Source organism: Morone saxatilis, unplaced genomic scaffold, assembly GCF_004916995.1.
Source record: "Morone saxatilis isolate NCDOM2014 unplaced genomic scaffold, NCSU_SB_2.0 Contig1, whole genome shotgun sequence".
NCBI lineage: Eukaryota > Metazoa > Chordata > Actinopteri > Moronidae > Morone > Morone saxatilis.
Genome location: NW_023339651.1, coordinates 13,025,514 through 13,039,916, shown reverse-complemented (window position 1 = coordinate 13,039,916; position 14,403 = coordinate 13,025,514). Strand labels below are relative to the sequence as shown.

At 38.8% G+C, this 14,403-nt stretch overlaps 1 protein-coding gene across 1 annotated transcript in view; it reads right to left on the bottom strand.

Moving 5' to 3' along the window:
• Positions 1–596: 596 nt before the first annotated feature.
• The window catches only part of LOC118331351 (BTB/POZ domain-containing protein KCTD5-like), a 17,322-nt gene continuing 3,515 nt past the window's right edge, over positions 597–14,403 (bottom strand). Inside the window, exons 2-6 of the mRNA XM_035666208.1 lie at positions 10,318–10,426; positions 9,997–10,088; positions 9,804–9,899; positions 7,013–7,138; positions 597–3,991 (exon numbers count right to left, since the gene is read on the bottom strand). Of these exons, the coding sequence (XP_035522101.1) occupies positions 3,962–3,991; positions 7,013–7,138; positions 9,804–9,899; positions 9,997–10,088; positions 10,318–10,426 (453 nt within the window). The 3' untranslated portion in view covers positions 597–3,961. The remainder of the gene's footprint in view (positions 3,992–7,012; positions 7,139–9,803; positions 9,900–9,996; positions 10,089–10,317; positions 10,427–14,403) is intronic.

Sequence of the window (14,403 nt, the reverse complement as noted above, 5' to 3'; positions counted from 1 at the left end):
TCTTTATATTTATATTAAATTAAACGTATTTTTTATTTCATACATGATGAATGCCCAAGCGCGACATGTTCCATTTTAGTAAACCCAGAAGGATTTCTATCTTCTCTAATATAACATCTTTGCCCAGACCAAAGACCGTTAACCCAAACGATTACGCTTGACAAATAATATAACATTATGTATACAATTACACGAGTTAAATTGTATCCAAGTTAAGATTCATCGCTGTAAAACACACATTTTCAAACGCTGTTTTATTCTACCGTGCAAAAAAATGCTAACAAAAATTCTTCTCGTTTACATTTAAACAGGCATTTATAGAGACAACTATACCATATCAAACCGTTTTAAGCAAATTCCCACAAGAGGTCGCTATTTATCAAACATTGGGATTTGTTCTCATGGATTTCTATAGTCTCTACAGGTGTACAGCCGCTTCTGCACGTCCAATATGATAACTGATCATATGAAAAAAAGCTAATAGTGTGTGTAGGCTACTATAGAATATAGAAATAGTGAAACATTAAATAATTTACACTCTGGCAGAGCCGCAGGGTAAACATCTCTGAAGGGGGGAAAAAAAAAAAAACAGTACACACATGAATGACAACATTTTTATTGAGTTTACCTTATGCAAGACCATATAGATCTATCCCCTTAATCTCATAGTTAGTTTTTATATTTTTAACATTGCATAAGATCATACAGAAGTGATCTATGTAGTGATATGAGAACCTTATTCATCGATGTTAATTGCTAGATTGAGGTAAAATGACACATTCATTCCCTCTGATTACAAGTGTGATCATCTTCAACCATGCATTACAGTGGTCTGTGGCTTATGACTTGAATGCAAAACAAACTGGGCACTTATAAGTATTAGGCTACAGATTTGATAAGTTTGTCCATCACATGAAATGATTATCAATGCCAAATGCTCAACCAGACAACCTGCTTGTGAAGGGCATTAAAGGTAATGTAGCTGCTAAAGTAGAGGGGTTAAACACCTCAGACAGAGTATATTAAATGGAGGTTACAACTGAACCAAGCAAATCAAAACACAAAAAAACACATTAAATCTCATTGCAGAAAAAACCAAGGTCTCAAAAGAAGACCCAAATAAACCTTTGCTCTGAGCCAACGCAGGTATCCTATTAAATGTGAGCATCTCTGCCGTCAGAGAGGGCGGAAAGCGAGATTGTCTGCAACGCTCAAGCATAGGCTGTCAGAAACGGATGGAGCATCTTATCAGTCAGCACGTCCGTGTGAATATCAGTTCATATGGAGTGGGGAGTGCTAGTTGCCATCGGTGCAGTCACACAAGTCAGACGGATGTTAACGTGTGTGAGGGAGTGCAAGACAGTACATAATTGGAAGGCTTCAGAATACTATAGCAAATGTAAACATAGCCTAGCTCTGGCAGGAAATCCAGTCTACTTTGATTGAACCTCTTTGCAGATGTCAAATTTTGCACTTTAAAAGCCCTTGTGTGTATTTGTGTATATATATATATATATATATATATATATGTGTGTATATCTATATATCAAAAAACATGCATCCATACTTGTTTCCCCGACAATATAAAAATTGTTTTAGTCAAGTGTATACGTGTACATGTGAGTAAATGGAGGTTTGTGTGTCGTTAACAAGTCTATATGTACAAAGTGTGCCAGCATTAAGAAAAGTTTACTCATCCCTGACACTAAGATTAATGTGTACAGTACACATAAGACATTGGATTTTGGTCATTGGGAAAAAAGGCAACACTAAAATGATTATTTGTGAATGAAATATCCAACCTATCAAAACCACACATCAAACCTGAAAACAACTTTCTATAAAAAAAGTGTTCTAAAATGTAGTATTTACATTAACAACATTACAGGCCTGTAAGCAATGTGCACAGTGTTTTTCCACTGTAGTGCTTGTAATGCTTTGTACGAAATCTACACAATTCAAAATGCTTAGAAGAATCTATCACAATGCAGGAAAAAATACATTTGTTTTTAAATGTAACAGTCAACTTCATAGCCAGCCAAGTATAGCTTTGTTATTGGTTATCAAAACATGTTCCAGGCATGTTCTCAGTGAAAGACACCATATTCAGCATCAGCTGTTTCAATCCAAACTCAGAAATCTCTAGAGTCCTGTACAAACAATGCAAAACAGAAGTTAACATTGTCAAGATTCTCATTTTTAAAGATCCAGTATAAACAACTTCCATTTGAAGTTGTGTTTTCTATACAGTGTACAAAACGTGCAGTTTTTTTTCCAAGAGTTAAATATTAATATTGAATTTGGATTATTTACATCAAAACAAAATCCTCTGGATATGAACAGAAAGTCCTTCACCACTGCCTTCAAACTGATCCAGTCCCCAAACCTCCCACACCACAAATACTTCCCCCCTCAAAAAACAGAAAAAAAGAAAAAAAGATCTTAATCAAACAAGATGTTCCCTCAAGCATACTAAATAAACTAGTTAAGGAAAACTCAGAAGTCAGTGGGGAAAAAATAAAGACGCCACTGTCTCGAGGATGTTTTTCCCCGACAGGAAACAGGAGGACGTTGGAGGACACTGATGTTTAAAAAATAATATCGTTGTAAAACAGAATTCACATTTGAAACACCTTTGACTATTTTGGCAGTTAACTTTAAGACTTATGAACATGAGGAGGTCTCAAACTAAATTAGAAGTTAAGAAAGATATCCGGCAGATTAAACTTGATTTAAACTTGCACTTTTCAACATTTAAAGAGCAGTTTTACTTCTTTACTCTAACAATTTACAGAAGCAGCAGAAATCTTACTTTGAAACACAACATTATGAATGAACGTGTGTGGTTAAAAGGTGTGTCCAATACTTAAGCGCGTCATCCGTTATAAAACAGGTATATGGACTTCCTGAAAATATAATAATTACTTAATCCCACAGCACACAATGGCAGTATCTGTGGGTTAATGCGTTACTAAGGTTGCGAGATAGAGCGCACGGTGCCACAAGCAGATACACTAGCAACACATTCACTTCACGAGGAATTAAGCCAAGAAAGCAAACAATAAAGAATCCGGCATCGCGATATTAGGAAGATATTTCTGCTGTATCTTTAAAATTAGCTTACTTAGTCTAAGTGAAAAAGGGACATACAGATTTCTGTTTATTACAGGTCACTTCCTCGCCAACCAATAAAAGCCCTGTGATAAATTACCTAATGCCCCTTTAGTTACAGTATCAAAACAGTTTTGTTCACATAGTTTCCATCCTGGTCTGAGAATATGATCCTTTTTTAGACGGAAAATAGTTACTGAAATTATTTTTCTAACCAAAGTAAACCGTTTCAAATGCATCTGAAAATGTGTGCTGTATAGCTGGGATCCTCATGATCACAAATCTCAGTATAACTGAAATAACTGGAAAAATCTTTGATCCATTTGTGGTTGATTTTTGGGGTGAATTTCACATTTAATAGCCTAACTCTTTAACATGCGCTAAATAAATGCACAATTCCCTTCTTAACATCTCTAAACAATGATTTTTGAGTTTGATACTTTTGAGTTATAAAGACCACACTGATCCCTTACCAGACCCTTGAGTTGGAGGATATAAGAATTAACTCGATAGATGACCCTGAGTGAAACATTGGCCTTATATAATGATGGCCATATTTTATAGCATAAAACATATGTAGATTGCAATTCCTTACTTTCAATTAGAAAAACAAAAACAAAAAAAACTTGCCGCTAATTCAAAAAAAAAAAAAAAAAAAGGTCCAGTTTAAATGTACAGGCACAACTTGTCAGTAAACAGACTTATTTACATCAAGAAATAAAAACCAAAATGGAGGGAACACAAAATAAATGCACACCCCCCTTTTTAAATCTCCATTGTGCCAAACGTTCTTCCACAAAGATGATATGTTTGCATCATAACACCTGGAGCTCATAATACTGAGTCCTCTTCACATCCGGGAACCCCTTTCCTGAAGAATCTGCAGAGACCAAAAGAATGATATAATGAACAAAAACACTAGACATTAGAACAAAAGACATTGAGTATGTGACTCTGCACAGTCCTCTGTATTTCACAAGTCTTTATATAAAAGGTTTTTTTTTTTTTTAACGGAAGCACTTATTCCTGCCACAGTGCATACTCTCCCAGCCAGGAGCACTCACACACTTACCCTATGTGCTAACTGAATCAAACACACTGAATAGGGTGCAGAAAAAAGGGAAATGCTTGCACAAGTGAGGAAAATAAAGCGTTGAGCTAGAGGCTACGCAGTACATGGTTGTAGAGCCGATTCTGGGTGAGGTAAAAAAAAGCTGAAATCAGTCAACCTTGGTACTGGAAAGACATGCTGCTGAAACTAACCACGGCACCCTGGGTGATTATGAACTGCCACAGAGATTACGATAAAATTTAAAATGTAAAAATCTCCCTCCAGTTCAGTATAGATTACAAGAGGTTTTTTTTTTTTATTTTTTTTTTTTTAAAAACCTTTTATTTGGGGTTTTTCAATAAACTGCCAATCATTGACGTTTGCAGATTGAGATTAAGGTTGGCCCAAATAGATTGTCACATTTACTGTTGTAACAGTAAATTAAATTGACCGCTTAATGATTCTTTGTACTAAAAATAAATTACAATTAAGGTGCAACATATTCAGTAGTTTAAAAAACCCTATTGGGGGTTATGTGTATTTCTGGTGTATAACTCAACCCTCTTTGAGATTATAAAGACGATTACTTTAATATCCTACCAAATTAGAGCTGAAAATAAATTACTTTGAGAATAAATGAATTGTTTCAGTCAATTCTGAAACAAAAATGTCAACCATTCTGTAGATCCAGCTTCTAAATGGGAGGATTTCCTGCTTTTCCCTGTTTTACATTATAGAAAACTAAATATCTTTGGGTTTGGGACTGTCGGTTACAGAAAAAGCGATCTGCAAACACCACCTTGAGTTGGGAAATTCATTTCTGATGTTTTCTAAATTCAAATCCATTACTTGAAATAATAATTAATCAAAATAATCAGTAGTTGCAGCCCTATACCAAGTACATTTACCATGTAACTGAAATGTATAAAAGTGAAGAGGTCACTTCACAACATTACGCTTCGTAATGCCACTAAATTAAGTTTGAAGAATGTGATTACTGAAATGTGATTCTGGTTAGTCCATTAGTTTATGTAATCCATTTGCACTTACAGAAGCAGAAACCTGCTGTTGATTTAGCTTCTTTTCAAGCATCATCTTAACCTGCATTTATAGTCTGACATTCCTACTTTTAACTGTAGCAATCCAATCAGTGTAAAACCTGTATAATGCTTTAGATTAAACCCAACTTTGTCATTTTTAAAAACAGGATGCATTAATGATTTTACTTTAACCACATCAGTGCTTTCCAACCGACACTTCAACCGCTACTACTATTGACAATGAACCAGACAAAAGGCAGCATAGTAACCCTCCCGTCCCTTTAAATGTCATTGAATGAGGGACAATGAGTCAAACTGCAGCAGCTGATGATTCAGCATGCCCTCCGTTAACCAAGGCTGTGAGGATGACAACGATTACGAGGGTCTTATTTACACTACTGAAACAAACGGAGCTCTTCCCATCTGGTTTCAAAAAGAGCTTCACCTGCAAAGAAGCGTTCAACCAGTCTCAGCAGGAACCATCTGGTTTTTGATCTAGCTTTTTGCTTGTAGAGAGCCAAAGCTGATTTTTAACCCGGATTCAGTCACTTTACTCCAGTTTATATAGATATATTATCAGCTCCAGTTGTCTTTGAAAACAAATGAGAATAAAGTTTTCAGTAGTGTAAACTGCATCAAGGAGGCGCGGGGAAGGAAGTGAGGGACAAAACTAGGGAGGTGTGGTGGAGGGACTACGAGCACTTGAGCGCTCACCAGTGAGTCATAAGTGCTCAACCCTAATCAGAGTCATTCATTTCATAATCCGTCTCTTCGTCCTCGCTCTGAGCAACATGCAGCATGCAGATGGCACAGAAGAAGACAAGAAGGGCATGGCGTAAAATAATTGAAATGAATGGAAGATGTAAAATGTTGGAAAGGAGAACAAGGAGAAAAATAAAACTAATGGGTAATTCAGAGGGGGTACACATTAACAACTACGTTCAGTGTCTATGAAAACAAGTACAAACGTTATTCAAGGACACCGTTCTGCTACCCTCAATTCACTTGTCAGAACTGATTCCAAATTGTGCCATTTATCACTAATAAATAACACATGCATAATACAAAAAGGAGAGATAATTTTAGATTTCAATTTCCTTGAATAGTAACATTAAATTAGTCATACTCAAGGACCCAGTTTGGATATGGTGCCCCTGGAAAAAAAATCACAGCAAACTCTCTACTATCTCTACATTTGCTTGAAAGATGCACTGCTAATCCTCCTATTAAAAGAAACAACAGCATGAATATAAGTTTAACGGTGTGCTTCTTCATGTGTGGTTGCCTTTAAAGGAGTGGGGGCCTCCCCACAGGGACAAGCTCGTGGGAGTTTGTATTCCTCAGGGCGTGCCTCTTGCTTTGCTCTCAAAGCCCTTGAGAAAATGACAGACCTTGCCAATAGCAGCGCTAATCTTCAGACCTGTACTCTCTTAAACTCTTGATACCATTTAGTTTTTTTTTATTTCAGGTTAAATGTAACCTAAGTGGAAAAGCTGGGATAGTTCTGTTAGAGAAATGTTAAAATTAATGTCCGTTTGCTTTATTTTATACATTTTATCTTCCTTTTTTTTTTCCCCCTGAACACTTGTGGTTATACAGACGGGCTGCTTTTTAACTGAAGGACTGAATATTCACAATGTTCTCCTTCATAGAGGCTTCTCATCAATAAACCAGAGGTGCTTTCAGCTCCCTGGTGGCATGTTCATAAATGCAATGCATTTAAAAACATCCAGCACAGGCCATCACTCACAGATGTTTGCTACGGATGGATTTTCAACCGGCCCCTCTGCACACACACTCACACACTTACCTTAGCCTTCTCACTGGGCTCACTGTTTGTCCCGTATGATTGATTGTGCAGCTCCTTGGAGACTACACACAGGAACTCGGCTTGGTCTTCGTTTCCGTAGTTGTAAGAGGAGCCTATGCTGACCAGCTAGAGAGACACGAGAGCAGAGCACATAAGGAAGGATTAGCCTTAGACTGATGAAGTAGAGGCGAAAACTGGGTTACTCTCGGTGGGAGAACAGAGGTAGGGAGACGTTAAAGTAATGTGAAAGAGGTTGACAACCGATCAAAGAGCACAGAGAGTCTACAGGTTCCTGCAACTTAACTTTAAGGCTTCTCAATATATTATAAGTGGTTTCACTAATTAGACATAGCTAGATAGAAATGAAGAACACCATATGATAGAACATATGGTAGGAGACACATAAAGGTCTTTTGTCAGATTTAAACCCAGGATGTCAGGGTTACACAATTACATGGTACATTTAGACCACAAGGGTCAACACGGCACCCCACTTAAAAAATTAAACTAATAATCCAAGAGAAGACGTTCGAGGCTTTAAAACCAATTTCAAGACTTTATGGCTACATTGAAATGTGTCAGTTTAAGTCACTCTTCATAAAATGCAATGCAAACTGTATTTTCAGGACCTGCAGACATGCCAACATTGAAAAACCAAAATAAAACACTCAGAAGAAGATCAAAAGGGCAAAAAAAGAAAACTGAGTTATCAAAGGAAGTACACAGAAATCAAATAACTGGTGTTCCACAAAAAGAAAGTAATGATAATGAAAGAATGAGCACGAAGTTGTCACAGAAAGAAAAAAGGACAATCAGCGGATAATAAACGGACAGTCAGTGAATACAAGTGCAGGGACTCGACCACAGGAAGCAAACATGCCGGTTGAGAATCGATGGGAAATGGTGGACTTGACTTGATAGGACCAGGCTTGTTGTAAGTGAACAGTTGGAATTAAACTGATTGACACCGATTTGAATGTTAGTAGTACCATGACAAAGACAACGTGTGTAGGATTTTCTCCAGTGCTTCACCTGACATATTAATTATGATCAATACCACCAGTGCTAGATACTATGAGCTGCATCATATAATCTCCTTTCTATGACTCATCATGTCTTGCATTGGCTGCACGGCTTACCGGTCCACCACCAGGGTTTACTCAAGATCTGAGAGGGAATGGAGCGCAAAACAACCCAAGTTCAAATGAATGAAAACATTAGTGAAGCTTTGAATGTGCAAGTCAGGGAAATAACTGCTATGAGAAAATCCCACACATGGTATATTTAGAAAAATATTTTCTAATAATCATGGTAATTTCCAATGTTCCTGTTCCCAATCACGTCAGTTTTAATAAAAAGACACAAAAAGGACACAAGAGGACAAATAAAAGGAACGATATCTGAGATCTTTATAAACAAACTGCATGCACACTGTCAAAAACATGAGGAAAAAAAGAGAAATTCCTGTTCCTGAATAACTGCTTTTATTGCTGAATGTTAAGTGTGTGTACACTGCAGGCTACATGTATACCGTCTGTGCCCAGGTGTGCATGTTCAGACATGCATCGCCTCATTAGCCGCTGCTGCCGGAGACTTGTTGTTGTTGTTAAGCGTTCTCTCTTACATTACGTATCAACGCAGCAAAAAAAAAAAAAAAAGACCAAATGATCTCAACTAGCTACCATGGATTCTACTTGTCACACTGCTAAAGACTCACCAGGCACCAAATACTCAGACTTTCAGCATAAATTACACTTCAAACTGTATGTGTTCATAGAGTCTTAAAGATGGCAGTAGGTCATTAAAGCTCATCTCCCCAAAAGACTCTCCTGGGCTGATGACTAAGCTTTAGGCTTTGTATATGGAGTGTTTGTAGGAGTTTCCCATCTGACCTGTGTAAGGAGATTAGAGATCCCAGCTCTAATGGGAGATCCAGTGATCCCTCATCTCAGAGAGGTTTATTCACACGTAATACACACTCCTAACACCCAAATGTGTGATTTCTCATTAGAAAAAATGTGCCTTTGGCAATTCTAGCTGAACGCAAACTCTCATACGACATACGGATTATTCTATCTTAACATTTAAATCTATTTCAATTACCATCTGGGGAGATAAAACAACATTATTTTAAAACTTTTAACCTCTAAACAACCAGCACTATATTACAGCACAGGCCCCAAAATAGCCAGGTGGCTACATTAAAGCAAAACACAGAAGGTCATTGACAAGCTTACAAACTGTGAATGCAGTATGAATAAAAGAACAGTATAATAAAATCAAATTATAGACAAGGAAAATGTGTCATGTTCTCTAAGCCTCATTGGTGAGCAAGCAGTACAAATGAACACTGAAAAGAATCAACTCAAAAAAAAATAAAAAATAAAAAGACCAACAGCTATGTGTCTACTTAGGACAAACAATGGCCAACGGGGTATGTATGGACAACATGGGGACCATGCAGTGACCAGCCCGTGGACAGAAATTTGTGGGACACACCTCTCCGCTGTTGTTTGGCAAAGCAGACTCCTCTCCCTTCACCTCCCTTGACACAATCAGCAGAAACTCTGACTGGTGGGCCCGCCCGTAACCTATACTGACAAGCTGCAACAACCAATCAGAGCACAGAAGGGATGCCCGGATCATGTATGCGGACATTGAGAAAGATTTTGGCTTTTTAGCTATTTCCAGTATTGAGGGATTGGACTTTCTGGGTCAATGTGAGCATAGCGGAGTGGGTGAAGCACATGGAAGGGGGATTGCTGCTGTGACCCTGCACAAGGAGATTTACCTGTTCAAACTTCCAGCCGTCAGACATGGTAGACACCATCTGTGTCAGCTCCTCCTCCTGGCACTGCAGCACCCGGTACACATGCTTCACTGGAACCTGAGAAGAAGGACGAACACAAGATAAACGGCATGTTTACAAAATGAATAGATCAGGAATGTCCCATTCATGGAGAAATCGATCGAACTTCGTATACCTGTGATGTTTTACAGTCGCGGTCCCTGATCTTGTCCTTGATGAGCTTTATTAATGATGTGATGTTGTAGAATTCGGCTTCTTCTAGCACACCTAAAACAGTGAAGAGGAAAAATTTTGCAGGGATGCCAAAATATAATGTGTAAGACTCTATTCTTCTTTGACCACTCAAACGATTTGCATTGCACTCGTGTTGTGTTAAAACTCAGATGTGGATGGACATGTAGGTAGTTTAGATGAATTGCCTTAATTGTGCTATAGACGGCTGTATTTTGATTTTGGAAACATTCCTTAAAGTTCATCTCACATTCAGACACATTACCTTCCTCTGCCAGGTCCCTGTTGAGCACCAGTTTGCCATGCCTCAAGTAGTTAAGCACTGGCCCAAAGTATGTGGGGTCTCGATCGATGAGATAGGCACCAGTTTCATCCTGAAAAGCAGAAAACGAGGAAGTTAATAGAATAACACTCACTGTTCAATCTAAAGGGAAAAAATCCAACATTTAAGAAATCGTATTACTGTATTTCTCATCAAACACTTAGATAACACTGATTTAAATTTTAAATTGTATGGAACCAGTAGAGATGAGGAGAGACCAAAAATCTGTAATCTGTAAGATTTAATTTTAAAAAGGTTTGCAGTGGCTTATTCTACTGTAGGAGTACATACAATATAACAACATTTTAATGCCACCATGTATATACCGAAGGCTTTGATTTTGAGGATTACTGCACAAGCAAGAAACAAGTGAGTAACAGCAGTTGTTGCACCGATGCACCGGTATGGCAGAAAATTAAAAAATTAATATCATACAGGAAATTACACCTGTTCATCCGGTACTCAGCAGTACGACGTACACACAGGAGACCAGAGTGATTTCAAATCTTCTCATCTGACTTTAGGTAAAAAAAGAAAATCTAATTTTCCAAAAATGTCAGAGCTCCTTTAAAAAGAGACAATCAACGAGCAGGTGTATAACAATCTGCGGGGAGAAAAACAAACACTGTGCATCGGTGGATAAAACTCAAGGGATGAGAATTACGAGGTCAGCTCCTGTGCTGATAATCTCTACAGGGGTTGATAGGACATGCGCACACGGAGCCACACACATCCAACAGCTTTGGGATATCACTTCACTATTCCCAAAGGCCTTGGGTTTGATCCCGATTCCTTCACAACCACTGGGTATTCCCCTATTTCTGCAAGTACTGTGATTAGACCGTTTTTGTCTCATGGGGGAAGAGGAGGCTAAAACAATTAGAGCGGAACCAAAAAAAGATTTGGAACAGAAGGCTGAATTCACAAAGGGGACCAGGAGAAAGCTCCTTGGCTTACAACTGACAATTAGCCTAGTCTGGTCTAACACATAATATGAAAGTCAGTTTAAACAGCTGCTCAACTACTGCAGCTGACACCAGTTTACTACTAAAAGTTGTTTATTACGATGTGGCATTTAGTGAGTCAAACGTGCATGACATTTGGTAAAACACTCGGCACGGAGGAAAGGCCTTAAGCAAATTTTGGGCCGATCCTCAAAGAGGTAGAGGATGTGTGACTTTGCATCAGTGGAGTACATGGCTTCAGGGGCAACCTTGGCAAATGAGCAGCATTTCTGGTCGGTACAACAACAGCGGCAACACTGTCATACACTCCAGGGCATGATCAAACTCAAAACACACAGCCAGGTCTACACCGAAGGACACGTGCACATTCGTAGTTACCTCGTCTTCACAAGTCCAGACAAGGCTTCAACCCATTAATCTTTCCAATAATGAGAAAAGGTCCCAGTGCGTTCTCTTTTGTAATGAATCTCTGAACCCTCTTAGCTGGCTGACCTCCTTTCCTAAGCAGAGATATCCCACTGGAGCACAATGGAGCTCTATTCTGGTCTCATTGCCCTGTGTCAGTTCTTTACATTTCCATAGTCACTGAAGTTTAAGCACAAGCACAGGTGGGCAAGCAGGAGGAAGCAGACATGGCCAACACTGCTCATCACACTTAAACCACAAGGTTAAGCTTCTGGCCTCTATTTATTCTTCTCTACACTGCAAACGCCCCAGTGCACCACTTCCTGTATAAACTAGTAATTCTTTTACAAAACTCCCTACCCAATGATGTGTTAAAGACGGTGTCTTTAATGTCCTGTCGCCTAATGCATTTCTTTATTTCTAATATATGAGCACATGGTGTTCATAGATTTTACTTATCTTCCATCAAGGAGATAAAATTGGCATTACAAATATTCTGTTAAAAGCCACTTAAAACATAGTTTGTCAAGGTATATATCAAGCTAAGAACTTTACCATATTTCCAGTTTCCAACTTAATGTTTTTCTATTACTTGCAGTGATCTTGAGAGCAAGATAGTCTTGTTATATTAGAGATCTGACTCATATGTTTGGCTGTTGAAAATCGCCCGTTTTTCCTTTCATTCTCATCAAAAACCTGTTGACCTTGTACTTTACATATCGTTTTGCTCTCTGAATAAATATTGCAAACCTGAATCTTGAAAGCTTTGCCAGCAGCAGAGCTCTAGTGTTTCTTTGTTGGACTAGCAGGAAAAGCAGAGGTGGAATTAAAACATTAACGACGTCTCCATTCCAGCAATTACCATTACCCCTGTTTGACAAGTCTAAATGTCTGCTTTGACAAGAGCTCTATTCAACTTCAGTTTCATTCCACACCCCCCACCAGTCATGTGCACCCCCACTACAATGGCTCTGTGAGAGTAGAGTTTGGGAACCACTGCTATAACAAGAACTTGCCAAAGCCCAGGCAGAAAACATCTCCATTTGGGCTTGGAAAATGGAAATATTTAAATAATATGTTTGATTGGCTAATACAACATACAACTTAAATTTAGGGAGTGTACATGCTCTCTCCCCTTAATTCCCTTCTGACTATACAATATCACTGTTTATGTTTTTAGTGGCAGTTTTCCATATCTGGATCTACTAAATTTGGGCTGATGTGGTCGATGTGGGCCTATAAAGTGCTATGAGCCAATGTATGGCCTTGTATGTAGAGCCTTTCTTGGAAGACATTCTGCAGTTCACAGTAGAATAAGAACCGGAGTAAACAAAATTAATTATGACTTCTAATTAAGAAGCGTTGGTTCCAGGTATTGTGCATGCGGGCTCACTGTCACACTGGGACACATGAATAACAATTTAGGACCATTGTTAATGTTATTAGCAACACCTGCGCTCATCCTACTATGATAGATCATAATGTCTGCTATGAAAAGGTCAGATTGTGCTATACAAATAAACTATTGTAAAGTGCCTCAGAAAACTCCCACTGATCAAACACTCAGAGCTACTATAGGAGTACTCTACTTCTGTAAACTTTCTGTTTCCTGACCTGTTGTGCTGACAGGCCTGTTGCTGGTCCTCTGGGTGCACACATGCTGCTACGGGGAACTTGGGGTGACAGTGACCCAGTTCAGAGAATGATGATTATGGAGGCTTTGATATGGGCCCTTTTACACAAAAGGGACAGTGTTTTTAATTAAAAACAAAAGGCTGGGTCTCTGGGGGGCCCAGGGTAGGGATCACTGGGCAACAAACAGAGGGGTGGGGGCAGTGAGGGGATAGGAGGAGGGCTGCTGGGATGTACTGTAGACAGACAGGAAAAAAAGGGGAAAACTGAAGAAAGGTACTGAATTAGATCACTTGAAGCACAGTCAGAGAACCTTCCCCATTTCTGTGTGTATGATGAACAAAAATAGCTTATCGTCGATGGAGAATAAGGTTGTGGAGAGTAAAAGAACAAGTGTACCTTGACAGTGAAGAGAGAAAACAAAGTATCCTGACAGAAACTAAATCTTCATAGATGTCTGTTACTGAAATAAAAACACCACGCGTACATGGGACCAGGCCATACGCTCAAACCAAAGAGACCAGATGAGATCAACAAACACAATGACAAGTGTCTACAACGCCTACAATAACCACCAGAAATAGGTCAGTTCAGTGTAGGTCAGGCATGCTACGTGGTGTTTTGTGGTTTAGCCTCGCAGAACTATTGAAACTGAAAAGCCCTCTATACATACAGTAACAAAGTCAAAGCATGTCTAACCATTACTGGATCCAAACTGAAGACAGCTTAAAATATTGAGGTAAACAAAAGTTAATTAGAAGGGTGGATTTCGCAGCAGAGGGAAGTGTGGAGTATTAACCTTATCATTCGTCTCTTACACACAATACTTATCCTCCCACAGGAAATACCACGGTGGCCCACCCTTCAAGCACATGATGTCCACTAAGGCTTTCAGCAGAGACATCAACACTGAACGTCAACCCTTAATTTAACGGCGTCATGTGAATGGGGGGATGCTTAATTGTTTTTATCTCCTGCGTTGCCTTTTTTTTTTTTATTTCTTTTTTAAAACTGGCGCACATCTGGT